At 47.4% G+C, this 23,370-nt stretch overlaps 2 protein-coding genes and 1 long non-coding RNA gene across 4 annotated transcripts in view; 1 reads left to right on the forward strand and 2 right to left on the reverse strand.

Moving 5' to 3' along the window:
- LOC307222423 overlaps nucleotides 1–23,370 on the forward strand; it is a 56,404-nt gene that overhangs the window by 2,502 nt on the left and 30,532 nt on the right. The window lies entirely within an intron of this gene.
- On the reverse strand, nucleotides 341–7,713 carry REEP4 (receptor accessory protein 4). Of its 2 annotated transcripts, XM_079987594.1 has the most exons (8): nucleotides 7,616–7,713; nucleotides 4,377–4,449; nucleotides 3,820–3,896; nucleotides 3,561–3,681; nucleotides 3,180–3,293; nucleotides 1,883–2,015; nucleotides 1,247–1,419; nucleotides 341–1,150 (listed from the first exon to the last, which is right to left on the reverse strand). In XM_079987594.1, the coding sequence occupies exons 1-8, from the start codon at nucleotides 7,645–7,647 to the stop codon at nucleotides 1,091–1,093; spliced, it is 783 nt and encodes a 260-aa protein (XP_079843720.1). In that variant the 5' UTR covers nucleotides 7,648–7,713; the 3' UTR covers nucleotides 341–1,090. The 2 variants fall into 2 exon arrangements, with proteins under 2 accessions (XP_079843720.1, XP_079843719.1); XM_079987593.1 differs by lacking the exon at nucleotides 7,616–7,713 and having other exon boundaries at nucleotides 4,377–4,616.
- LGI3 (leucine rich repeat LGI family member 3) overlaps nucleotides 13,658–23,370 on the reverse strand; it is a 38,222-nt gene continuing 28,509 nt past the window's right edge. Inside the window, exons 7-8 of the mRNA XM_079987515.1 lie at nucleotides 18,718–18,882; nucleotides 13,658–14,520 (exon numbers count right to left, since the gene is read on the reverse strand). Of these exons, the coding sequence (XP_079843641.1) occupies nucleotides 13,703–14,520; nucleotides 18,718–18,882 (983 nt within the window). The 3' untranslated portion in view covers nucleotides 13,658–13,702. The remainder of the gene's footprint in view (nucleotides 14,521–18,717; nucleotides 18,883–23,370) is intronic.

A 23,370-nucleotide genomic window follows, 5' to 3' on the forward strand; every position in this document is an offset into this window, starting at 1 on the left:
GGGATAAAGCAGTTAAGAGGAGAACGTGGAAGGTGAGTAGCATTAGATAGCCATTAAATGGCTCTTAGAAACTGCATGGCAACTGAGCAGGGCCTGACAACCCCATTTTGCGAACTCACCACCACAGGAGCCAGCGATGTGAGCACACTCCTCCCTTCAATATCTCACTACTCCTACTCCATCAAGATGGGCAGGTAGGGAGCTGAACTAGCACATTAGCAGCCTCCTCACCCTCCACCCCTACTTAAAAGGTCTATACTGGCATGGAATGCTTCTTTCATTAGCTCTTAAGCTAATGTTCCCTTTAACACACACATTCTGCTTTTTAAGAGGAGCAATATAAGGTCTAATAAAAATGCATTTATTTAATATACAAAACTTACAAATGCACTTAGGTCAAGGTCCTAGCTAGTGATAGTGTTCAAGTAGACATGCCAGTGTTTTCACCGGTGGTGGAGAGGGGGAACTTCAGTGGAAGAAGAAACCTGAGATGTAAGCAGCTACAAGGAAAGTGGGGGGAGAGAGGCTTTTTTCTTCTTTGGTATCTCACCACTGCACCCCAATCCAAAGTGCGAGTGCTGCAGAAGTGCACTAAGCTCACTCTCAGGCACCCATCTTCAAAGCAGCCAAGCGTCCGGACAAGAAAAATGGTACCCAGATTCTTGGAGACTAATACTCCCCCAACAAACAGCTCTTCCGCCCCTGGCATTTAAAAAGGCAAGTCTGCTTATGGCACAGTATTCTTGTGTCAAAAAAGGCATGTGTAGTGAAAGGGAAAGAGAGAGATACCTCCCCTTCCTGTAGGCACATCCATGTGGGCAGGATATTTGACAGGCAGCAAGTACAGAGAGGAAGGTGGCCACCAGTCACCATCAAGACACCACTTTGAGACAAGGAGGGGAGGGTGCCCTGAGAGCCAGCTTGCAGTGTGGGTGGTAGCTGTAGGGTACACAAGGCTTCACATTGCCAGGACGTGGTATGTTTCAAACCCATCTCCCTCCACAACCAAGCTGTCAAGCACTGCAGTCATCGCTGTCCCAAGCTGTTCCAAGTGCCAGCATTCGCAACCAAGGCTTCCCTGCAGACAAGCCTAACAGATCGGATCAGCCACCTTCTTCCTGGGGCGACTTCGCGGGACCCGAGCCGAACCCTGCAGAGGAGGACAAAGTGTGAGTGTTCTGACATGCCCTTTGCCAGCCCAAGCCAGGGCACTTCCCAGGCTGTGCCCACCACCCAAGGGTCTCACCTCTTTGACAGGCGACTTCTTCTTCACCATGCGGAGGCTCTGGGTCCTGGCCAGCGGCTTGGAAAGCAAAGGCTTCCTGCTGTGGCCCCTTACGCCAGCAGAGAGCTCAGAGTCTGACCAGCAGTCCTCTTCGTTGCTGTCAGAGCCCAGCTCTTGAGGAGATGCCCTGTGTCCTATGAAACAACCAAGAGTGGCAGGCAAGGAAGGCTGGAGTTTTTCCTCATGCCTGTTTTAACACCAAACAACATGCACTTTTAAATGTAGATACAGCTGCAACAGGAGCCCAGGAAGTTAGAGGGGGAGGGTCTTCTTTCCCCCTTGCAATTGCTGGTGATGCAGGGGGAGGGAAAGGAGCAAACTGGTACGCCAGCTATTGTTGGATTGTCATCTGCCCCAGTCAACACAGCTAATCGTCAAACACCCTTCCCATGAGACAGAAACACTGGCAAGCTCTCTGTCCACTCCCTCCCTGCCATGCATAATTCTATGAACGTCTTCCATGTCACTTCTTGCTCGTCTTTTCTCTAAACTAAAAAGTCATAAACATGGCAAGCTTCCCTTAGAGGGGAGTTGCTCCCCCACCCCCTTGATCATTGTGGATGCCAGCAGTTCCAAGCATTTTCTGGGCTTGCTCACCTATTGGCCTCCGGCGGAGCTCCTGTTCCTCCAGGTACAGGGGATCAGAGTAATGCACAGGAGCCGTGTCTGGGATGGAACGCAGGTCCTGCATGCTGAAGCTACGCAAATGCCCGGCCAGGGCCCCCTGACTCTGAACAAGGGGAGACAAAGGGAGGAATGAAGCAGAGAGCTGTATGCAAACAAAAGACCACCTTCAAGGGCAGCTCATTCCCCAATGACAAGAAAAGCTTTGCTTCCAAAAATCTTTCCTGGAGGTAATTTCCCCCCCACTATGGAGAAGAAACCAGCATGATACGGACACTGCTCCTCACCCCAATTGTGTTTGGGGAAGATGAAAGAAATACATAGGGTTAAACAGCGCTGGCAGAGGAGAGAACTGAGCAGAGAGAACTGCCACTGTTACTGATGTCACATGAGACAAGCTAACCCAGATATTTAGAATGCTGATGTGTTCCTAGTTTATTGCTGGTTTTAATTTTTGGATGTTTTAATTGCTTTTACTGTTTTATTCTTTTTGTAAACCGCTTTGAGGTTTTCTGAAATTAAGCAGTATATACATTTTATGAAATAAATTTAATAAATAAGGAGGAATGAGACAAAGAGGGGTATCCTGTGCCAAGGGAGGGGGACACAACTGATAAATGACTCTCAAAAGCAGAATTCCCACAAATCCCCTTTGGTAGGACCTTCTTAAAGAGTGTGCAGAATGCAAGGCAATCCAGAGCTGCAGCCATACAGGGATAATTCTAAACATCGCCACCTTCACAAGCAAAGGTCTGTTTCAGAGGCATCCAGAGAAGGAACCAGCCCAAGCTGGGAAGCGTAATCCTGCTCAAAGGCCTAAGCATCTGCCTCGGGCCCACACTCCCAGTAAGAGCTGGGAATAAGCCCAATTTTGTTCTACATTCATGTGGATTATTAAAATGAGGTCAACCTACCAGCTCCTTCCCACAGGTGGCAAAGCTTATTGCAGGCAGTATCTGGTCAACTGGGAAGGGCAACTGAGTCCAGAGAACTACCCAGATTCTGGCTGGTTACATCTCAGTCAGCTGGGGTGAGAGGTTTGCATAGCATGCTTCAACCACCCTCCATGGCCTGGCAATGCTGAGCTGGGAACTGGCAAGGCCACAGGGGGCCTTAGTGCAACAAACAAGGCTACTACATTACACCGCCTAGGAATGGGACAGCAGCCCTTCTCTTCCTTCCCCAAAGCCTCCAGGGCTGCTGCTTGTTGCCCAAGCTAGCCCGCCACCCCATGCCCTTCATAGCCAATATACAGAGGAAACGTGGTTACTTTTGCTGCAGCTTGGGCAGCAGCTGTGGCTGCGACATTGAGGCTCTTCTTCCCAAAGCTCAGGAGTGTCTCATAGCCACGCTCCTGGGCCTGAAGGATGAGCTGATCAATTTCCTGCAGGGAAAGAGGAAGAGAAAGATTGTATGAAATGCACATGACTCTGGCAGAACTAAATAAGCAATAGGCAAAGCACATTGAAGGCTGGAACTTTTGGTGACCTAAACCTCCATGCATGTACTAACTCCCACACAGAAGCTTCCAGAAATCCTTTGCTCATCCAGAACTGGACGGAAAAATGAAGGAGTGGCTCACCTGGTGCCAGACCCCTGAATGCCTCCCCCCTTCCCTGAAGCGGACGGTCTGTTCTAGGATTACTCTCACCTTTTCTTTGTGGGATAATGTGGGATGTACAAATTTGCGGTACAGCCAGCTAGCACCCCTTGTGTATGGGGACAACAGCCATATGACAAATCCCATTTTGATCTCATAGTAGAAGGGGAACCTGTTCAGAAGAAAACACAGTTGTGAGACCAGGGAGCGGTTGGGCTTTGGGATCTTTTCTGTTCAACAGCGGACATGTCTATGTGGTTCACTGAAACAAGGGGGTGGGGAGAGAGGGAGAGGGAGAACGGCAACTCACCAGGAAATGAAAGTATCTGCGAGGGTCTCTGTGGCCATGAAGAGGGCAAACACGATCCAGTACATCATCCAGCGGACCTGCCAAGTCACCAGGAAGCATTAGGTCCCTCCTAGTCAATGCAATGCAAATGCCTGGGGAAACCCTGCCCTGCTACAGAGAAACTGGTCTCAGGTGGCACCCAAATCTTCAGCTCTCAATGTGGAATTGCACCATGGAGACACAGTACGTCAACAAAGGTAAAGAGACACCAGTCACAATATTGACTGTCCCCCATCTAACTTTGGTTTATTAATCATCATGACAAGTGTGTCCTCCAAGCCACAAGTGTCTTTAATTTGGAGAGCCACAGTCATGGTCCCCGGGCTAAGAAGAACATAGGAGCATATAAGAAGAGCCTGCTGGATCAGGCGCAGGAGCGGTGCCTCCAGTTACGGACTTTTCAGGTTAAGTATGGACCCCCAGAATGAATTTAATTCATATCCAGAGAGTCCACTGCACTGTATTCAGAATCTGGGGGTTACTTCATTCTTCCTTCCCCCTGCCCCAACACCACTTACATATTCCCGGATATTTTTCGTTTTCACAGCCTTGTAGGAAGCATAGGCAGGGTAGAGCATCCCAAGCACCAGCCTGTAACGGAAAGGGGGCGTCAAGAAGGCGGGCCAGCACCGGTACAATCCAGCTAGGATCCACAGGCACCACTGCTTCGCATAGCGCTGCACCTTGGCCTTCACGGCCTCCATGGCTGCCCCAGAGAATATGCTATTCTGACCCTGGGGCATGGCAAGAAGGGTGCAAGAGGCATCCAAGCACCAGGCAGGCAGCTGACTGCACTGAGCAGCTCAGGCACTCTCAAGGATTATTTCTGGGGCCTTCTCCCTCCTACACACATGCCTTGGGTTGCTCAATGAGAGGTGGGACCGGCTCAACAAGCTCCTCAGCCAGGCCTTCCTTGGCTGCTGGGTGTAAACAAAAGGGCAGCTGGAGACGTAAGACTCAAGCCCCTCCAGGAGCCTCCAAGAGCGGATGTCCAGCTCAGTCCCCCATGAAATCTAAGAATCTCCCCAGCCCAACTCAAAATTGCAAGAATGTTGTGTAGAGCATTCCACCATCTTGTTGGCACCATAACATATATGGAAACAGAGAATATTTGATCAGGGTTACCATAGCTCAGTGGAAAAGTACCTGGTTGTGCACAGAAGGGCCTAGGTTCATTCTCCAGCATTTGCAGGGAAGTTTGGGAAAGATCTTTCTCTAAGATGCTGAAATCCCCTGCCAGTCAATTCTGAACAAGATGGACTAATGGTCCAACTCAGTATAAGGCAACAGAATTTCTGAGGAAGGAGCTCTACACAACCATTGTAGAGGGTTGGGTTAGATGACCCTGGCGGTCCCTTCCAACTCTACAATTCTATGATTCTGAATCGATGGGATGCTTCTGGAACTATTGATGGCATGCCTGAAAAGATTCAGTTCCCCAATCTGGAGCCCTTGAAATGTTCTGGATCACAGCTCTCATCGGCTCCCCCTGCTGTGCTCCCACTCTATGGGCCACGCTGGCTGAATCTGATGAAAAGACACCTGGAAGGCACCAGGTTCAAGAAGCATACAATAGCAAAGACTGAAAGAAACTGAGGGCCATTAGTCTGCAGTTAAGCAAAACTGAGGCAGGTTATATTTAAGAAAAATAGGGGCAGGGAGGCTGAACAATTGTTTACTGAGAAAGATGAGCAAGCAATATCTTGAAACTACAAGGGTGAAGATTTATAACTCTATTTTAAAAAAAAAATGTCCAGTAGCACCTTAGAGACCAACTAAGTTTGGTCTTGGTATGAGCTTTCGTGTGCATGCCAACAATTATTTTTATTTTTATTATTTTATAACATTTCTACTGCGCCAGACCAACACAGCTACCTACCTGGATTTAGAACTTGCAAGATTTAAGCTGTAGTGTTTATGCTGCATCTGAGTTTCTCTGCATCAGAGAAGCCCAGCATTATGTGGCTCCTTCCACACTAGCATGACTCCTCTCTTAAGGATGCAAAGCTGGGGATCATAGACTTACAGGAATTGGGTCATCTAATCCAGCCAATAGTCATCTAATTCAGCCTCCTGGTGCTGACTCAATTCAGAACCACTATGTGCTGCTTGTGAGACACCAGAAGAAAACCCGACTACCACAGGAGTCAAGGGCAAAACGGCCCTTAGCATTTTGCCAGTTGTGCAACCAGGGAGGAGAGGGCATGTCTTGTCATGCCTTGCATTCAGGACTCGGAGAGCATAATATGGCTTGTCATGTCTTGCATTCAGGACTCGGAGAGCATAATATGGCTTGTCATGTCTTGCATTCAGGACTCAAAGAGCATAATATAACCTTTGGCTCCTTTGAGAAAAGACCAAGTTTATCAGTGGAGCTGAAGGAACATTGCAAGTTTCAAATTTTAGGTGCCCAGAGGGCCCCCCCCCCAACCACTCTGTCAAACCGGAGGATTATAAAGGATATAAAAATTAAAGGGAAAAAGGTCTCTATTGCTAAAGAAAGGGAAAATGCTCCATTGTCTCTGTTCTTTCCACAGATCCGCAACTGAATGGCATCCATGCCCCTGGCACAGCATCTGACTCCCACCCCGCCTACAGCCCTGACTCAATTCCATGAGAGTTATTCATGCCAAGCCTCCAGAACACACTTCCTCAATGGGCACCCTTGTTACACATACACTTGGCCTGGCGCTAAAGGCATCCCACAAGCATCCAAGTTACACTCCATCACGGAACCAGAGTGCATCTTAAACAGCAGCGTTCCACAAGTGGAAGTGCACGAACTTTTCTTACTTTTTATTAATCTTAATTTTATTTTTTTTGCAATGCGTTTTAATGTCTTTTACAGCGCTGTTACCTGCCCTGGGGCGGGACGCAGGTGGCGCTGTGGGTTAAAGCCTCAGCGCCTAGGGCTTGCCGATCGAAAGGTCGGCAGTTCGAATCCCTGCGACGGGGTGCGCTCCCGCTGCTCGGTCCCAGCGCCTGCCAACCTAGCAGTTCGAAAGCACCTCCGGGTGCAAGTAGATAAATAGGGACCGCTTACCAGCGGGAAGGTAAACGGCGTTTCCGTGTGCGGCTCTGGCTCGCCAGAGCAGCGATGTCACGCTGGCCACGTGACCCGGAAGTGTCTCCGGACAGCGCTGGCCCCTGGCCTCTTAAGTGAGATGGGTGCACAACCCCAGAGTCTGTCAAGACTGGCCCGTATGGGCAGGGGTACCTTTACCTTTACCTTTACCTGCCCTGGGACCTTAGGGGGAAGGGCAGGCAATAAACTGAAATAATAATAATAATAATAACAATAATAATAATAATATACTATTATAAGAAGTGTGTGTTTGGGGGGGGGGGGTTCGTCTCCATGGCGTCTGGGAGTCAGGGTGCCACTCAAAGGGCTCATCGTTTTCTCTCTGGAGACGAACCCCACCCGCCAAGCGGGAGAGAACAACGGGGCGAGGCGCCTCCATTTACCAGCCCAAGTTTCTAGTCCTCTGGGTGGGCATGAACGTATCTAAAAAGGAGGCTTGGAGGGCGGGTCCCATTAGCTGCCATCCCACCCACCGACCGAGATGCCTCAGGCTGGGCCGGCTCCTTATGCTGTCAGACGAAAGGACCCCCCCCCACCCCCTTCGCCCTGGGCTGAACCCTCGCAGCTTCGCCTCACGGGGCCCGCAACGGGCTGAGCCCTGGGAGCGCCGCGGGGTCCCCCAGAGGCCATCCAGTCGACCCACCCCCAGCTCCCGAACGCAGCCCAACTCACACCACGACGCGGTACAGGACCCAGGAGATCATGGCCGGGGCCTCTGCTTCCTCCGCCTGGGCCGCCTCAGCCAAGGACGCTCCGCTGGCGATGCCCCGACCCCGGAGGCGGCGGCGGCGGCGGCGGCGGCGGCGGCGGCGGCAACAGGTGCGGCGACCTCCCCTCGCCAGCCGTTTGAATGTTGGTGCCAGAGCGCACGCGCGGCCCCCTCGCGCAACCAACGGCTCTGCCTGCCTCCCGATAGGCTGCCCTGGGCCCCGCCCCTTGCGGGTGGGCGAATTAGGAGGCAGAGAGAAGACGACGGTTGCTGCCCCCTTAGTGGGGCTGGCGGCTGCTCCCCTTCCGCCCTCTCTGACTGGCTTGAGGAGATCTAAGTAGCAGGAGGGAGAGTCCCTTCCGGCTTCTTCCGCCCGCTTGGTGCCCTCTCTAGGCGTTTTGGGAACTACCACTCCCGTCAGCCCCAGGAGGCGATCCTTCCGGTCCGGGTGTTGCCTAAGCGCGGAAGAGGATGATGGGAGTAGTAGTCCAAAACATCCCTCCTTCTTTTATTTTCTTGTACAGTATTAGAGTTTGTACTACAGTTTGAATTCTATGGAGTTCTAAGAACTCATATATAAGAACACACACCAAACAATGCAGCATCTTGCAAAGTACATTACAATTGCTACAAAAGACAGAAAAATCATTACTTGATCAGCCAGAACCACCAGCAATTTTCAAGGGATCCGTGTTCAGCAGGGACTGCCAACTTGAATAAAATATTGGGAGGTTGGTTCCTATGTTGTTAAGGGAGGGAAATCTGGGAATCCGTGTTCTAGGTCAAGGCTGCCATCACTCAGGTAATAATAATAATAATAATTATTATTATTATTATTATTATTTATACCCCGCCCATCTGGCTGGGTTTCCCCAGCCACTCTGGGCGGCTTCCAACAAAACACTAAAATACGATAACCTATTAAACATTAAAAGCTTCCCTAAACAGGGCTGCCTTCAGATGTCTTCTAAAAGTTTGGTAGTTATTTTTCTCTTAATAATAGGAGATCTCGAACTCTGAGAGTTCAATAGGCCAATATTAAGAAAGGAGGGTTTGTTTCCGTAATTCCATCTCTCTCATTTGGCAACAGATAGGATCAGAATGTCAATAAGTCATAGAGTTGTAGAGTTGGAAGGGATCTCGTGGGTCATGTTACAGAAAATAGGGCTCCACCCTATATAATCTCCAAGACATTATTCCTCGTTTAAAAGGACCACATTTCCCCTTTAAACCAGAACTTTACAGTCAGTGTTTTCACATGCACAACAGTTCCCCCTGCTGGAGTGTTTTGCTGCCTGGAAAGAATAAATTTATAACTCTCATCTTTGTAAATAAGATATTTTATGAATGAATAACGTATTTTATGAATGATACTCCTGCCTTTTCTTCTCCTGGAGATATCCCACAAGGCAGCAGATGTTTAGGATCAGACTTCTCCTTCTCCTAGATGGGCAACCTTCCCAGGTTGAAAAGTCCCATCTGCCCCTCACTTCCCTGTACAGCATGTGCAGAAACTGCCTTCTTGACCGTTGGACACACTATTGGTCTTGTCCACTCAATCTGCTGGAGCCTGTCTTTGCTTGCAGGGGAAGTCTTTAAATCACTGAGGGTTTGAGACCAATTGGCTACCTCCACCTGGTTTAGCTGGCCAATCAGCCAAAACATCACAATGAGCATAAAAGGGGAAGAGGGGCGCCATGTTTGGTTCACATCTGACCCTGGCAGTCACCTCTGCAGTCAGGAACTCCTAAATGGGCTGCAGATTGGTCATTAATTGGTAGATTGGATACTTGTCAACAAAATGGTGAGTGAGACCTGTCAAACTGAGGTCTTTTGTGCATCAGTAGGAGTGTGAGAAAAATGAACCCAGATAAATACAATATCTAAAGAAGTGTCAGGAAGATGAATGGCAGACCTGGATGGGCTATTTACAACATATCATGATGGACAAGTTGGAAAAACATGTAACCTATGCATGCTCCAGTTTTTGCTGGACACTTTATGAAGTTTTAAAAGTTGCTCCCCACTTTGTTTAGGGCTCTTCTTCTTCCTTTTGTTGGAGAAGGGAGAGACACTGCTGCAAGAGATCAATAAAGACCAGGTTTAAAGAGCCTGCCTTGCTTTCTTTTACCTGATTGTCATCTCTGTTTTGTTTCTCTGACCAAGGGTGGACCTTGGGAGATCCCACATCCCTCGAGAGGGAGTTAGGTTTTAAAAGCAAACCCCAACTTCCACAACACCCTGCAATACAGGAATCACAGCAAAATAATATCTAATGGAGAGGCCTTCCAAATAGAAAGGACAACACCCTTTGCCTAATGCTGACCCCCAAAAGAAGGTGGGGGGAGGGGGAGAGTTGTTTTTTCCCATGTGAACACAACTTTACTTGACATGACAGTTCAAGGCAAAATCATTACCAGCTTCCAGACAGTTAATGAAGAAAGCATGAAGAAATAGGGAATAAATAACTTTATTACAATGAATTAAATTTCCCAAGTCAAATTAAAAGGTGTAGAGGTGCCACTATTTTTCAAGGTGCACATTCCCAAGTGCATTTCGTATGTGATTAAGCAGAAGTGTCTGTCGTGAGAAGTGTCCTGTCCATATAGAATCTTTCCTACCTGCTTAATATCATGCCTTCCCTAGGAAAGGTCCAAGCGTCCTGATAGAACCTTCACTTCACCTTTTAACTTATTTAATGGATAGCACTGGGCAGGTGAGGTGAAGGAAAAGCCAACAGCCTCCCCCTGGAAATTATCCCCCCAATATTTTTCCTCAAGTTCTTCCCAGCAGAGATGTTGAAGGCCATCCTCCTTGAGAATTCAAAATGCTGTTGGTATTTCCTAATTTTGAGCAGCCTCCACACCTAACTGCCAAAGGCTATCTTGGCTGAAGACAAGAGAAACTCAAGTTCCAGAATGGTGAGACACAGATTCTCTGTGTAGGCCCAGAGGCACCCTGCTCTCCATCCAAAAAGAAGAAAGGCTGCAGTCCTCACCATAACCACTCAGAGGTAAGCCCCACTTAATTCAATAGGGCTTACTTCAAAGTTAGAGGGTTAGGATTGCAACATAACTCACACCATAGGGATGAGGCCATCACACTTGTGTCCTTCATATCCCTGGGCCTTACATTCCTGAACCCAGACAGGATGGTGTGTGTGTGTGTATGTGTGTGCATGCTACATTTTACACCACAAGAAATGCAGAGCCGAGGGGAGTTGAATTGTCCTTTTCCCCACCCTGCTGCTGCTGTTGCTGTGCATGGCTATTCTCCATGGCTTGAGACGCTTTTCTCCATCGCCTTGGGGAAAGGTGGCTGTGGAGAGTGAGGGCGAGGTCTAGAGAGGAAAGGTATAAGGACAGAAGAAGAATCCTGGTGGATCAGGCCAGTGGCCCATCAAGTTTGGCATTCAGTGGCCAACAGATGCCTCTGGGAAACCAACAAGCAGGGGCAGAACACGACATGATGAAGGAAAACTGGACAGAAGGCAGAGAGAGTCAGTTGAGTTTCAGCCTGGAGTCTTTCCCAACCCTACCAAGGGATACTTGGGGTTGGATGTAAAGACGTTCTGCATGCCATTATAAGAGAACAATGGAGGCGTTCATGGTGAGTTCCAGCACCTCTTTTTCTAGAAAAATAGCATTGACTACACTCTGCCTTTACAAGCGTTAGGTGTAAAGGGTCTCAATTGCACCGAAGGCTTTCATAAATACTGCAAATTAAAAGAGGAGACCACCTTTGGGTGCCCTGCTCCTTCCACTAAAGGAAGGCAGTGCATGGATTTCCACCTACGCCCATAGAATCATAGAACTGTAGAGCTGGAAGGGACCCAAAGGGCCAACCCCCTGCAGTGCAGGAATCACATGACCCTCTTGAACCCAGGTATCCATGTGCACCACTTTCTGTTTTATATAACCCTCTGCACCACATTCTTAAGCCTGAGCCATAGATTACCAGGCTCCTCCCTGCCCTGGCTCCTGCTCTTGCCCAAGTTTAGCTTGTTTTGCTGTTCTCCTTCTGTTTGCACACTTGGATGTTCTGCTTGCCCTATTGATTCCATAGCCTCCTTCTACCACCTTTTTGTAGAAGCCCTTGGCCTGACTCTGGGAGGCCAAGAGTCTGACTGAGGTTTCTCCATGCTTCAAATGGATCTGAGGATCTGGCCCGTTGAATGATGCTAGCAGGAGATGTCACCAGTAGATCAAAATCCCATTCACTTTATTCTGGGACTAGACAACAGAAGGTCCCTCCTTCTGCTGCTCCTCATCATTCCTGAGCCAGTCCCAAGAGGTTCAAAGCCAGCCTTGATTTGGAAGAGGGAGCTATGTCAAGTTGCAGCCACCCTGAGCCGGCAAAGCGAGCTACATGCAATGCTGACCCACCCAACTGGGCAAGAGTTTGCCCCATGCACCACCTGGAGTCACAGAGACCCATCTGCCACCTCTGGCCCACACTGAAAGCAGGCTTTGCTCTTTTCTTAATACACTTTTTGCCTAACGAGAAGCAATAAGCAGGACTGAGTACTCTTTGGGGAATATGTAAAAATATAGAGAGACGTCTGCTGCCAAAGTCACATATTTTAGTTGCATAATAAAATAGCTGCATATAGTAACTGTCTTCATATAATCATAAACCGTATGCATCAGTTGCACTATCCAGATGGATGTCTGGTCTTGATCCTGTGATATCTTCCAGCATATTCCTCTTAGTATGTGGAATAATGTTTTATGGACCCTCAGAAATCTGCAAAGGAGCTTAGAAATCATGGGATTTCTGGTAGGGGTTGTGTAATTAATATTTATGTCTCTTTACTTGCTACCTGATTCCCAATCCAATCACCATTATGTTTTCTAGCTCTCTGTCCACAACAGCTAGAAAGAGGCTTTCTTAGGGTGAGAGTTGCTGTAGGTTTAGAGGTTAATAAGAGCTAATGGACCAGTCAGAAAAAACTGGGATGTTAGAGGCACAGCTGGAAGTCAGCTGGGAGCTGCTGGTGCAGAGCCATAAAAAGTGTGTGTGTGTGCAGAATCAGGGTTTATTTGTTGCAAAGCAGGAAGTATGGAGCAAAGGATGTTGGTTTGTGTTGCGCTCCCTGTTTAATGGATTGGTATGGATTGGCAGGGGCCAGCTGAGACATCATTTCTACTGCACTTTCATCATGGTTCGCAATCAGGATGCTATTCCATTCCTTTAAAAAACGAAGCAAAATTAAGCTTTTGGGAGATCTCAAAAGAAATGGAATAAACCCGGGAAGAAAGGCAGGAGAACAGCGATTTGATCATGATGATGTTGTCATGTGGGTATACTTTAAAAAACCAAAAGTGGCAACCCCAGAGGAAACCCCAAGTGTGGAACCATAGCATTTCAACTCTTACACGCTCAAGGGATCACCTTGAAGGAATGGGTTTCCCAAATCTAAAACCTGACTGTGCAGTCAGTCTGAAACGGGCCCCAAAATCCCCATTTTTCCTTCTCCATTAGCTAAAATCCATTAACTTGAGCACTTGAGCCAGTGTGTGGCAAGGACCCAGCTGTATAAACAAAGCCCTCTCCTTTATCAGTACATGATGCTTAATGGATGGCCTTGTCAGTTCCGAAGTGGAGACGGGACAGCAGAGCTGGGGCTTATATAACCTCAAGTGTCATTTCCAAGTGTGGTCATTATTCCAGGGAGCTTCATGTGTCTGTTGTGTGTGTATGTGTGGAGAGAGTTCGGTGCTGAAATTTGGCAACAAGATTTGCGTTTCAACCGGCACGCTTGGCCAGCGTTGCATGGAGTTAATGACGTGAGGTCTAGGGGTGTGTTATTATTATTGCATATACATCCAGGTCGACGTAGGAGTGTGTGAGTGTATGTTAGGTCCCTTTTGTGTTCTGGAGGAGCCTCTGCATTGAGGAGGCCCTGAGCTTATATCCTTACCGTGGAGAGAAGAAGGGTGGGGGATGAGTAAGCAGCCTTGCTCCAAGTGACTACAGTGCTCAGGTGCCCACCTCCAGCAGAAGTGTGTGTGTGTGCAGGTAGGGGATGGCGGTGACCTACCTCTGCCCTACAAGCTGAGATCTACCACGATATGCTTGTAAACCAGTGTGTTCCCCTTGAAGCTGGGCGCCAGAAGGATATCCATGTCCTCCAAAGGGATGGGGCGGAAGGCGCGGGGAGCCTGCACAGAGAGTTCCTGGAACTTTGCAAACTTCTGCTTCTCTTCGTCCCACAGGTAGATGTGGGTGAAGGAGAAGTCACTCCCCAGGGCCATATATTGATGCTGGGACACGCGGAACGGCTCCATCACCATGGAGCCTCGGGAGGGCAAGGTCTGCAGCTCTGTGAAGCGCAGGCCCTCCCACTTGACCACCTTGGAGTCGCCAATGTAGCGGCTGAGGCACAGGAAGTTGTCCCTCTTGACCCGGAAGTGCTTGACCATCTGGACATCCATCACGTCTGCCACATCGCCCAGGTGGAGGAACTGCTTCTGCGAGCGGTTCCACTGGTAGATGATGGGGGCCTGGGAGCTGCTGGAGATGATCAGCCGGGGCTTGCCATCCACCTCCAGGTACTCCACGTCAGTGTCACGGTGCCACGAGTGCAGGTCCTGGTGGGAGTAGAAGCCGTTCTGGTTCCAGCGGTAGAGGCTGGTGGAGCCAGCTTTGGAGCTGTCGGCAATGACGAAGAACCACTCGCCCTCGATCTGGAAGGCCTCGATATCGTTGGGCTTGCGGATCTTCTGGCTGTCGATGTCTTGGATCTTGATGAACTTGTCGATGTTGGTGTCCCAGCGGTAGATGTAGGAGCCGCCGAAGAGCTGGGCCACCACGATGTAAAGCTGCGACTCGGCCACGATGGGCTTGCAGTAAACGGCTGAGTGAGCTGCAGGAGAACATTATGAGGCATCAGCACACGAAAAGGAATTCTAAGGTCTTTTATATATATAAAATAAATGTTCATAAATGTACAAGGCAAACACATACATAAGTATATAAACCATGTGTCAGAAATAGTAAAGGTAAAGGGACCCCTGACCATTAGGTCCAGTCGTGACCGACTCTGGGGTTGCGGCGCTCATCTCGCTTTATTGGCCTAGGGAGCCGGCGTAGAGCTTCCAGGCTATGTGGCCAGAAGGACTAAGTTGCTTCTGGCAAACCAGAGCAGCGCACGGAAACGCCGTTTACCTTCCCGCCGGAGCGGTACCTATTTATCTACTTGCACTTGATGTGCTTTTGAACTGCTAGTTGGCAGGAGCAGGGACCGAGCAACGGTAGCTCACCCCATCGCGGGGATTCAAACCGCTGACCTTCTGATCGGCAAGTCCTAGGCTCTGTGGTTTATTTATTTTATTTTTTTTAATAAATTTTTATTAGTTTTCCAATTTTTAACAAACACAACAAAAACAACATACAAACAAACACATAAATTCATAATTTCTTAAAGCCTCTTTTCTCGGACTTCCCCATACCTTCCCCTTTTTGCATCCTTTTATTTTTAACAATTATTCAACAACCCTTTTAGCCAATTAAATATAAATTCATTCTCCTTTTCAATTTCACCCTAAATCAAACAAAATTTACCGCTGTAATTCTACGTCTTCCTCTCCCTTAGCATTTTAGCACTCCTCAATTTTATAGTAGCTCTTAAGATATATTTTAAACTTCTTCCAATCTTCTTCCACAGTCTCTTTCTCTTGGTCGCGGATTCTGCCGGTCATTTCTGCCAGTCCCATAAAGTCGATCACTTTCGCCTGCCATTCCTCCAGCGTGGGTAGCTCTTGTATCTTCCAATACTTTGCTAGAAGAATCCTTGCTGCCGTAGTAGCGTACAAAAAGAAGTTTTTATCCTTCCTCGGCACCAGCTGGCCGACCATACCCAAGAGAAATGCCTCTGGTTTCTTATGAAAGGTGCATTTAAGTACTTTCTTAATCTCATTATAAATCATTTCCCAGAAGGCCTTAATCTTTGGGCAGGTCCACCAAAGGTGGAAGAAGGTACCTTCAGTCTCTTTACATTTCCAACATTTGTTATTGGGCAAATGATAAATCTTCGCAAGCTTGACTGGAGTCATGTACCACCTGTAAATCATTTTCATAATGTTTTCTCGTAAGGCATTACATGCCGTGAATTTAATACCTGTGGTCCATAACTGCTCCCAGTCAGCAAACATAATGTCATGACCTATGTCCTGTGCCCATCTAATCATAGCTGGCTTCACTGTCTCATCTATTGTATTCCACTTCAACAGCAAGTTATACATTCTTGATAAATTCTTAGTATTGGGTTCTAACAGTTCTGTTTCTAATTTCGATTTCTCCACCTGGAAACCGATTTTCCTGTCTTGTTTGTAGGCCTCCATTATTTGAAAATAATGGAGCCAATCGCTTGGTATTTTCTGTACTCTGTTTATTCAGCTTTTCTAAAGATTCATTTATCTTCAGTAATGCCTGCGTCACTGACTCCATGAATGCACTTATTCCTTTTTCCTGTCCAACTGGGCCTGTTGGCAATAGTCCTGATAAAGAGCCCCTTTTCTTTTGTGCTGCTTTAGCCTTAGATCTTGTTGCTATCTCATCTGCAGGGCCACTCATGTCCCAAGGTCGTTCCCACAGGAACAGGTCTTGAATGGAAAAATCCAGTGACTTTGTTTTTAGCAGTCAATGTTGCAACTGTTACCTTCAGCCCTCTAGAGGGAGCCAAGATATCCAATAAGCAGAGAAACAAAGAGTCCAAAAACCCTCAGAGGGGAAAAGTTACTAAAAAACGTCTTTCAGTCTTTTAGTTGCAACAGTATTATTTCTACAGAATCTCAGGCAATTGTATCTAATAAAGTCCCCACTTTGCAACACATCTGACAGTTCCCTGTCAAAGTGCTTCACCCAGACAGTCCGTTCCCAGAGTCAGAGGCTGCAGCAAATTGTCCCTTAAAATTTTCTCCTGCAGGTTTCCTTTTCTTCTCCCCCCCCCCCGTTCCTGCTTACTAGAGGGGGGATTAAACTCAATGCTAGGGTTAGTCCTTTCAAAAGTTCTCCATAAATTATCAATTACAGCTTCCTGGTTCCGTTGCTTTAGCGATCATGCAATCCGGGGGAGGCAGACTTCCTTTATTTACCGTCACCACTTTCGGCCAAATTTTAAAGTTTTAATTTAAAATCCCGGTAAAGTTTCCAATCCTACTCACGGGAGTCTCTTTTCAGTCCAAATTTCAGGAAGGAATCGGCGCTCTCCGTCAATGGCGATGCGGCTTCACTCCACGGGCTGGGTAGTGACTCTCAGCTCCGCGCACCCCCGATGCTCCTCCGGAGCCTTTAAAAAGGCTCTTTTGCAATAAAGGGGGGCGCAAAAGGTGCCCACCGAGTCTCCTTGTTCACAGGCTTCCGCGCCTGTGATTTTAGGGGTCCCCGCTTCGCCGTAGTGGTCAGACCCGAACTCGTGGAGCAGCCCCTTCTCCGGAGATCAGAGAAAGAGCCGCCATTAGCGCTGGCGCCAACCGGAAGTCTCCTAGGCTCTGTGGTTTAACCCACAGCACCACCCGCGTCCTGTCTGAAATAGTACAGGAGAGCAATCCTGAAGCCATTTTGACTCTCCTAAATTGACCTCAAATATTTCTCTGCAAGGAGGAAGAAAATGGGAAAGTTCTCCAATTGTCTTTGGACGGTAGGGGCTTACACCTCCCTGTAAATACAGTCTGGCAAGTATCTGTTAAGCTGAGCACACTATCAATATGCATAAGAGATTCAGGAGCTAAGTACCGTATTTTTCGCTCTATAAGGCGCACCAGACCACAAGACGCACCTAGTGTTTGGAGGAGGAAAACAAGAAAAAAAATATTCTGAATCCCAGAAGCCAGAACAGCAAGAGGGATCGCTGCACAGCGAAAGCAGCAATCCCTCTTGCTGTTCTGGCTTCTGGGATAGCAGTGCAGCCTGCATTCGCTCCATAAGACGCACACCCATTTCCCCTTACTTTTTAGGAGGGAAAAAGTGAGTCTTATAGAGCAAAAAATATGGCATATACCATCTCAAATGAATGGCCAGGCTACCCAGAAAACGCAATCCTGGCAGACAGGAGAGAAGCAACACACTCAAATTTCTGCTGGGGACCACCTCTTTCTGTGATGTATGTATGATGTTTTGGGGGGTGGTCTTGAGTTACAGGGTGGGCAATTTCAAAAGTCTATATAAGAGCTTGCACACCAGTGTTCTGGGTTCCTCTCCTCCCTCCCTGCGTGGGGTGAGCAGGGGACCCTGTTGCAACAGTTTAATAAAGATCAGGCTTACTAGCTGCTTTGCTTCTCAATATTCTCTGGTTGGCCTCTGTTATTTTCTCCTACCAATAGAGAACCTACATAAGGAGCAGGTTTTTTTTTACTTATATCAGTTGGAAGGAAACCCAAAGGGTCATCTCTTTCGATCCCTGTCATGCAATGCAGGAATCACAGCTAAATGTTGCAGGCCACAGACTACAAGGAGGGAGGCACCATGGAGAGAGGATTGGGAAATGAAGCAACAGCCCCTTCAAACAGGTTGCGATGAGGAATGTGGCATGCGCCTTAGCCACCCCTGCCCTCTGGCATTTTTAAATGCATGACAAAAGACATGCATCTGTTGCACACGTGCATGACAGTTTTAGGTGGACATTCTGCAAAGGCCACCCCCAGATACATCATACCTACATCACAGAAAAGGCGGCCTACAACAGAAATCTGAGTGCGTTGTTTATCTCCTGTCTGGCAAGTTACCTGATTGCATTAGCTGGGTTTTGGCCACTCTTTTGTTATTATAACTACTTAATTCCTGAATCTAGGTCACAGGTCAAGGTCAAAGGCTCACACCCTGTTCATATCTTGAATGTGCCCTTAAGACAGGATTTGCGAGGACAGGGTTTGTGAGGAAAGAGACAATGGGCAGGTTTCCCACTTTGACCTCGCAGAGAAATATTTGAGGTCAATTTGTTCAGGATCTTTTCTGTGGGGTTTCAGACATGTGGTTTATATATACAGCTATGAACATTTATATTATGACCTTAAAATTCTTATAACACAACTCTACAAATTCTATGGTTCCATCCACTGCTTACCAGGGATGCGGTCAAAGTCCCGCAGCTTCCGTTCGACATAGTCCCACTTGAGGATGCTGCAGCTGCTGGAACTGGGCTGGGCCAGGGCCACGTAGAGGTCGCTGGAGTACAGGAACGGCTCTGCGGACACAGACTGGAAAGGCAGGACCTGGTGCACCACAAAATCTGATGGAGGAAAGAAACAAAGAGACCTTGTCTGTATCCCAAACAATTCCTGCTGGTGGCCTAAAAAAAGCCCTTAAATGGCTTGGGACCCTGGATACCTGAAGGGCCACATTCTACCACACCAGCCTGCCTGAACTCCATGGGTTCCCATTCCCACATGACATTAGACACTGGTCAGGAAAAACCTTCTTGATTACGATGTCCTATTTATATAACATCCTCACTTCCTGGACATCAGTCCAGTGTCAGGGTAACCCTCCCTACCCACCCATGTTTCGCCACATGAAGTGTAGGTTGTTTATAGTCATGGTTTCATCTGTTCTGTTACATTTCATTGTTCTGTAGTGTGAACATAAGAATGTAAGAAGAACCTGCTGGGTCAGGCCAATGGCCCAGAGCCATCCTGGCTAGTAGCCATCGACAGCCCTCTCCTCCTCCATGAATCTAGATCAAGGGAAGTAATAGTGCCACTGTATTCTGCTCTGGTCAGACCTCACCTGGAGTACTGTGTCCAGTTCTGGGCACCACAGTTCAAGAAGGACACTGACAAACTGGAACGTGTCCAGAGGAGGGCAACCCAAATGGTCAAAGGCCTGGAAACGATGCCTTATGAGGAACGGCTAAGGGAGCTGGGCATGTTTAGCCTGGAGAAGAGGAGGTTAAGGGGTGATATGATAGCCATGTTCAAATATATAAAAGGATGTCACATAGAGGAGGGAGAAAGGTTGTTTTCTGCTGCTCCAGAGAAGCGGACACGGAGCAATGGATCCAAATTACAAGAAAGAAGATTCCACCTAAACATTAGGAAGAGCTTCCTGACAGTAAGAGCTGTTTGACAGTGGAATTTGCTGCCAATGAGTGTGGTGGAGTCTCCTTCTTTGGAGGTCTTTAAGCAGAGGCTTGACAACCATATGTCAGGAGTGCTCTGATGGTGTTTCCTGCTTGGCAGGGGGTTGGTCCTTGTGGTCTCTTCCAACTCTATGATTCTATGAATCTGTCTAATTTTTAAAAGCCATCTAACTTGGTGACCACCACTGCCTCATGTGGGAGCAGGTGTCACAGTTGAACTATGCACTGCATGAAGAAGGACTTTCTTTGACCTGTCCCGAATCTTCTGACATTCAGCTTCACTGGATGTGCATGAGTTCCAGTGTTATGAAAGAGGGAGAAAAATTTTTCTGTTATGTACTGAGTTGAATAGGATCCAAATTGCAGCAGTCTGATTGGTCCTAGAACAATAGGATTCAGAATGCAGGAAGCCACCCAATCCAACTCCAGGTGGAAGTGAAGCCGCATCCTGATTGGCTTACAGGAGAATCCCAGAATTAGCCAAACATGTGGTGCCCATTGTGTAAATAATGTATATAAAGCAGACATTTCGGGGGAACTGGCATTCCTCACTACTATGAGCTGAATAAAGAGCATGAAATCCACACTCAACTCCGAGTATATTTCAGTTTCTCTATTCATTTTCTCCACACTGAGCATGATTTTTCATGTGACCTTCTCTTTGCCTCTCCTCGTACCTAACCCTTTTCTCCAAACCGGAGTGTCAGGGATGTGACTGAGCTGGATGCCTGGGAAGTGTCTGACTCTGAAGATGAGGTAATGCAGTCACAGATAAAGCAAGAGTGGGTTAGTTTCACCCCCTTTCCTCCTGCGTTTCCAGTCGTAGATAAAATAGTAGACTCAAAAGGCTCACAGTCGGCGGGCGGGGGAGGAATCAGACGGCTTTCAGGGGGTTGCTATGCAACCAGAAGGGAGGCAGCGTTTAGAAGGCTCTTCATTTGAGAGTGGAGGGAAAGTCCATCCACCTTCCCCCCAAACCAGGAGGGCTGAAAAAGTTGAAATGCAACAGAAGTGCAAGGGAGGAAGGACTGGACTTTGGCGTGCTTTGTGCTGTGGAAGGGGCGGAGATTCAGAGTGAGCAACTAGTTACCAAGGGAGGCTCACTTGGTGCCGCTCTCTGTATGTTAATTGTAAATAAATGTACTACAAACCTGCCAGAGACTCATTAATTTGTATTGGAGCTTGCTCATGCCTGCCAGAGATCCTGACACGGAGGTTGGCATAGTTTTATAAAGTCAGTCATGACACTTCTTATTCGCCTTTTCTCTCAACAAAGAAGTTCCAAACCAGGCATAGGCAAACTTGGCCCTCCAGAAGTTTTAGAACTACAACTCCCATGATTAGATTAGATAAATTTATTGTCATTGTCCGTATATACACAGTATACACAACAACGAAAATCAAACACCCAAGACCGGATTCACATACACATTTGCACGTATCTCCAACACTCTCATCCTATTCAGACATAATCTATTAAAACATACATAATCCAGAATATAACACAACCTATTAGAAGCATAGCATAACCTAAAACCTATCTCATTCCTTACTACTCACTGCTTGCTATTTCTTACAACTGGCCCTGAGATCATTGTTTAGTGCAATCAGAGCTCTTGGATAGAAACTATTCAGGAGGCGTGTGGTTCGTGTTTTCATTGTCCTATATCTTCTGCCCGAAGGCAACAGTTCAAAGAGGTTGTGAGCAGGATGGGTGGGATCTCTCAGGATATTGTGTGACTTCTTCAAGCTGCGAGACGTGAAGATCTCATCCAGGGTTGGTAGTTGGAGCCCAATAACATTCTGGGCAATTTTAATTATTCTCTGTAAGGCTTTTTTATCCATTCCAGAGCTGCTCCCATACCACGATAATATACTATAGGTTAAGACACTCTCAATGATACTATGATAATAGGACAGAAGCAGGTGCTGAGATAGATTCAGTCCTCTGAGCATTCTCAGGAAATACAACCTCCCCTGTACCTTCCTCACAACCATATTAATATTTGCAGTCCATGAGAGGTCCTCAGAGATGTAAGTGCCCAGGTATTTAAAACTACCAACCCTCTCCACCTCCTCGCCATTTATGTGCAATGGTAAAACTACACTTTTCTTTCGCCTAAAATCAATTATGAGTTCTTTGGTTTTTTTGGTGTTAAGCATAAGATTATTTTCTTTACACCACTGAATTAACCCCTGTACTTCTTTCCTATAAGCAGCCTCATCATTCTCACTAATGAGCCCCACCACTGTTGTATCATCCGCAAATTTGATGATTGTGTTGGACTTATACAGTGGGGTGCAGTCAAATGTGTACAGGGAATAGAGGAAGGGGCTTAACACACACCCCTGAGGGGCTCCTGTGCTTAATACTAGAGTAGGAGAGTGGTAAGGTCCCATTCTCACTGTCTGCGGCCTATCGGTCAGGAAATTCCTTACCCACAAGCAGATCTTCTGATGTATACCCAAATTGGTCATTTTAAGGAATAACCTGTCTGGTAGAATTGTATTAAAGGCAGAACTGTAGTCCACAAACAACAGCCTTGCGTAGGTTCCCTGTCGTTCTAGATGACTCAGTACAGTATGGACAGCGATGGAAATAGCATCATCAGTAGATCTATTCCTTCTGTATGCAAACTGGAACGGGTCTAGAGTGGATGGAAGACCAGCCTTAATATAATCTAGCACCAATCTCTCAAAGCATTTCATAACGACAGATGTTAGGGCTATTGGTCTGTAATCATTGAGAGATACCACCACTGACTGTTTAGGGACTGGCACTATAATCGATGTCTTCAGGCAGGTAGGGACAGAACCCTGCGACAGGGATAGATTAAAAATGTCCGTAAATACACCAGCCAATTCTGCAGCACAGTCCCTAATAACTCGTCCCATAATTCCATCCGGTCCAGCTGCCTTCCTAGTATTAATGCTCCGAAAAGCACGTTGTACGTCGGAGGTCTGTAATAAAAGTGGTTGTTTATCAGTAATAGTTCCTGATGGTGTGCTGGTAGCCAATGCTGTAGTGAAGGTGGTTCCAGTTCCCACCTCAAAACGACTGAAGAATTGATTCAGCTGATCAGCCAGGTGCGCACTGCTGTTAGCCAGTTCGTTTTTAATATTTTGCCCTGTAATTTGTCGCAGGCCTTGCCATACACGACGAGGGTCGGAGCTCTCAAAATGCTTTTCGATCCTCCGGCAGTACATGGCTTTAGCATCCCTAATGCCCTTTTTCAGTTTGGCTCTAGCTTCTCTATACTGTTGCGCATCGCCAGAGTGAAAAGCAGCATTCCTTGCCTTTAGCAGAAGATACACATCCCTGTTTAGCCAGGGCTTGTTGTTAGGAAACACCCGTATTTGTTTGGTGGTAGTAACGACATCAATGCAGCTTTTGACATAGAACAGTACTATTGAAGCGTATGTGTCCACATTATTCTCCACAAAAAGTGACCATTCAGTGTTCCGAAAGCAATCTTGAAGTTGCTCGGGTGCACCTGCTGGCCACACTCGTATCTCTCTAGTTGATGGTCTAATTCTGCGTACGAGAGGTCTATATGATGGTATCATAAGTAAGGATATGTGGTCTGACTGTCCCAAATTGGGCAAGGGCTTGGTCTTGTATCCATGCATGATGTTGCT

The sequence above is a fragment of the Podarcis cretensis genome (assembly GCF_951804945.1).
Source record: "Podarcis cretensis genome assembly, chromosome: 8".
In the NCBI taxonomy this organism is placed as follows: domain Eukaryota; kingdom Metazoa; phylum Chordata; class Lepidosauria; order Squamata; family Lacertidae; genus Podarcis; species Podarcis cretensis.

Coding starts and splice junctions, on each gene's coding strand:
- REEP4 (XM_079987593.1), bottom strand. CDS start 4,601: ATGCCCCAGGGTCAGAATAGCATATTCTCTGGGGCAGCCATGGAGGCC. Junction 3,897..4,376: donor CGAAAAATATCCGGGAATAT/GTAAGTGGTGTT, acceptor GTGACTTGGCAG/GTCCGCTGGATGATGTACTG. Junction 3,682..3,819: donor GCAGATACTTTCATTTCCTG/GTGAGTTGCCGT, acceptor TCTTCTGAACAG/GTTCCCCTTCTACTATGAGA.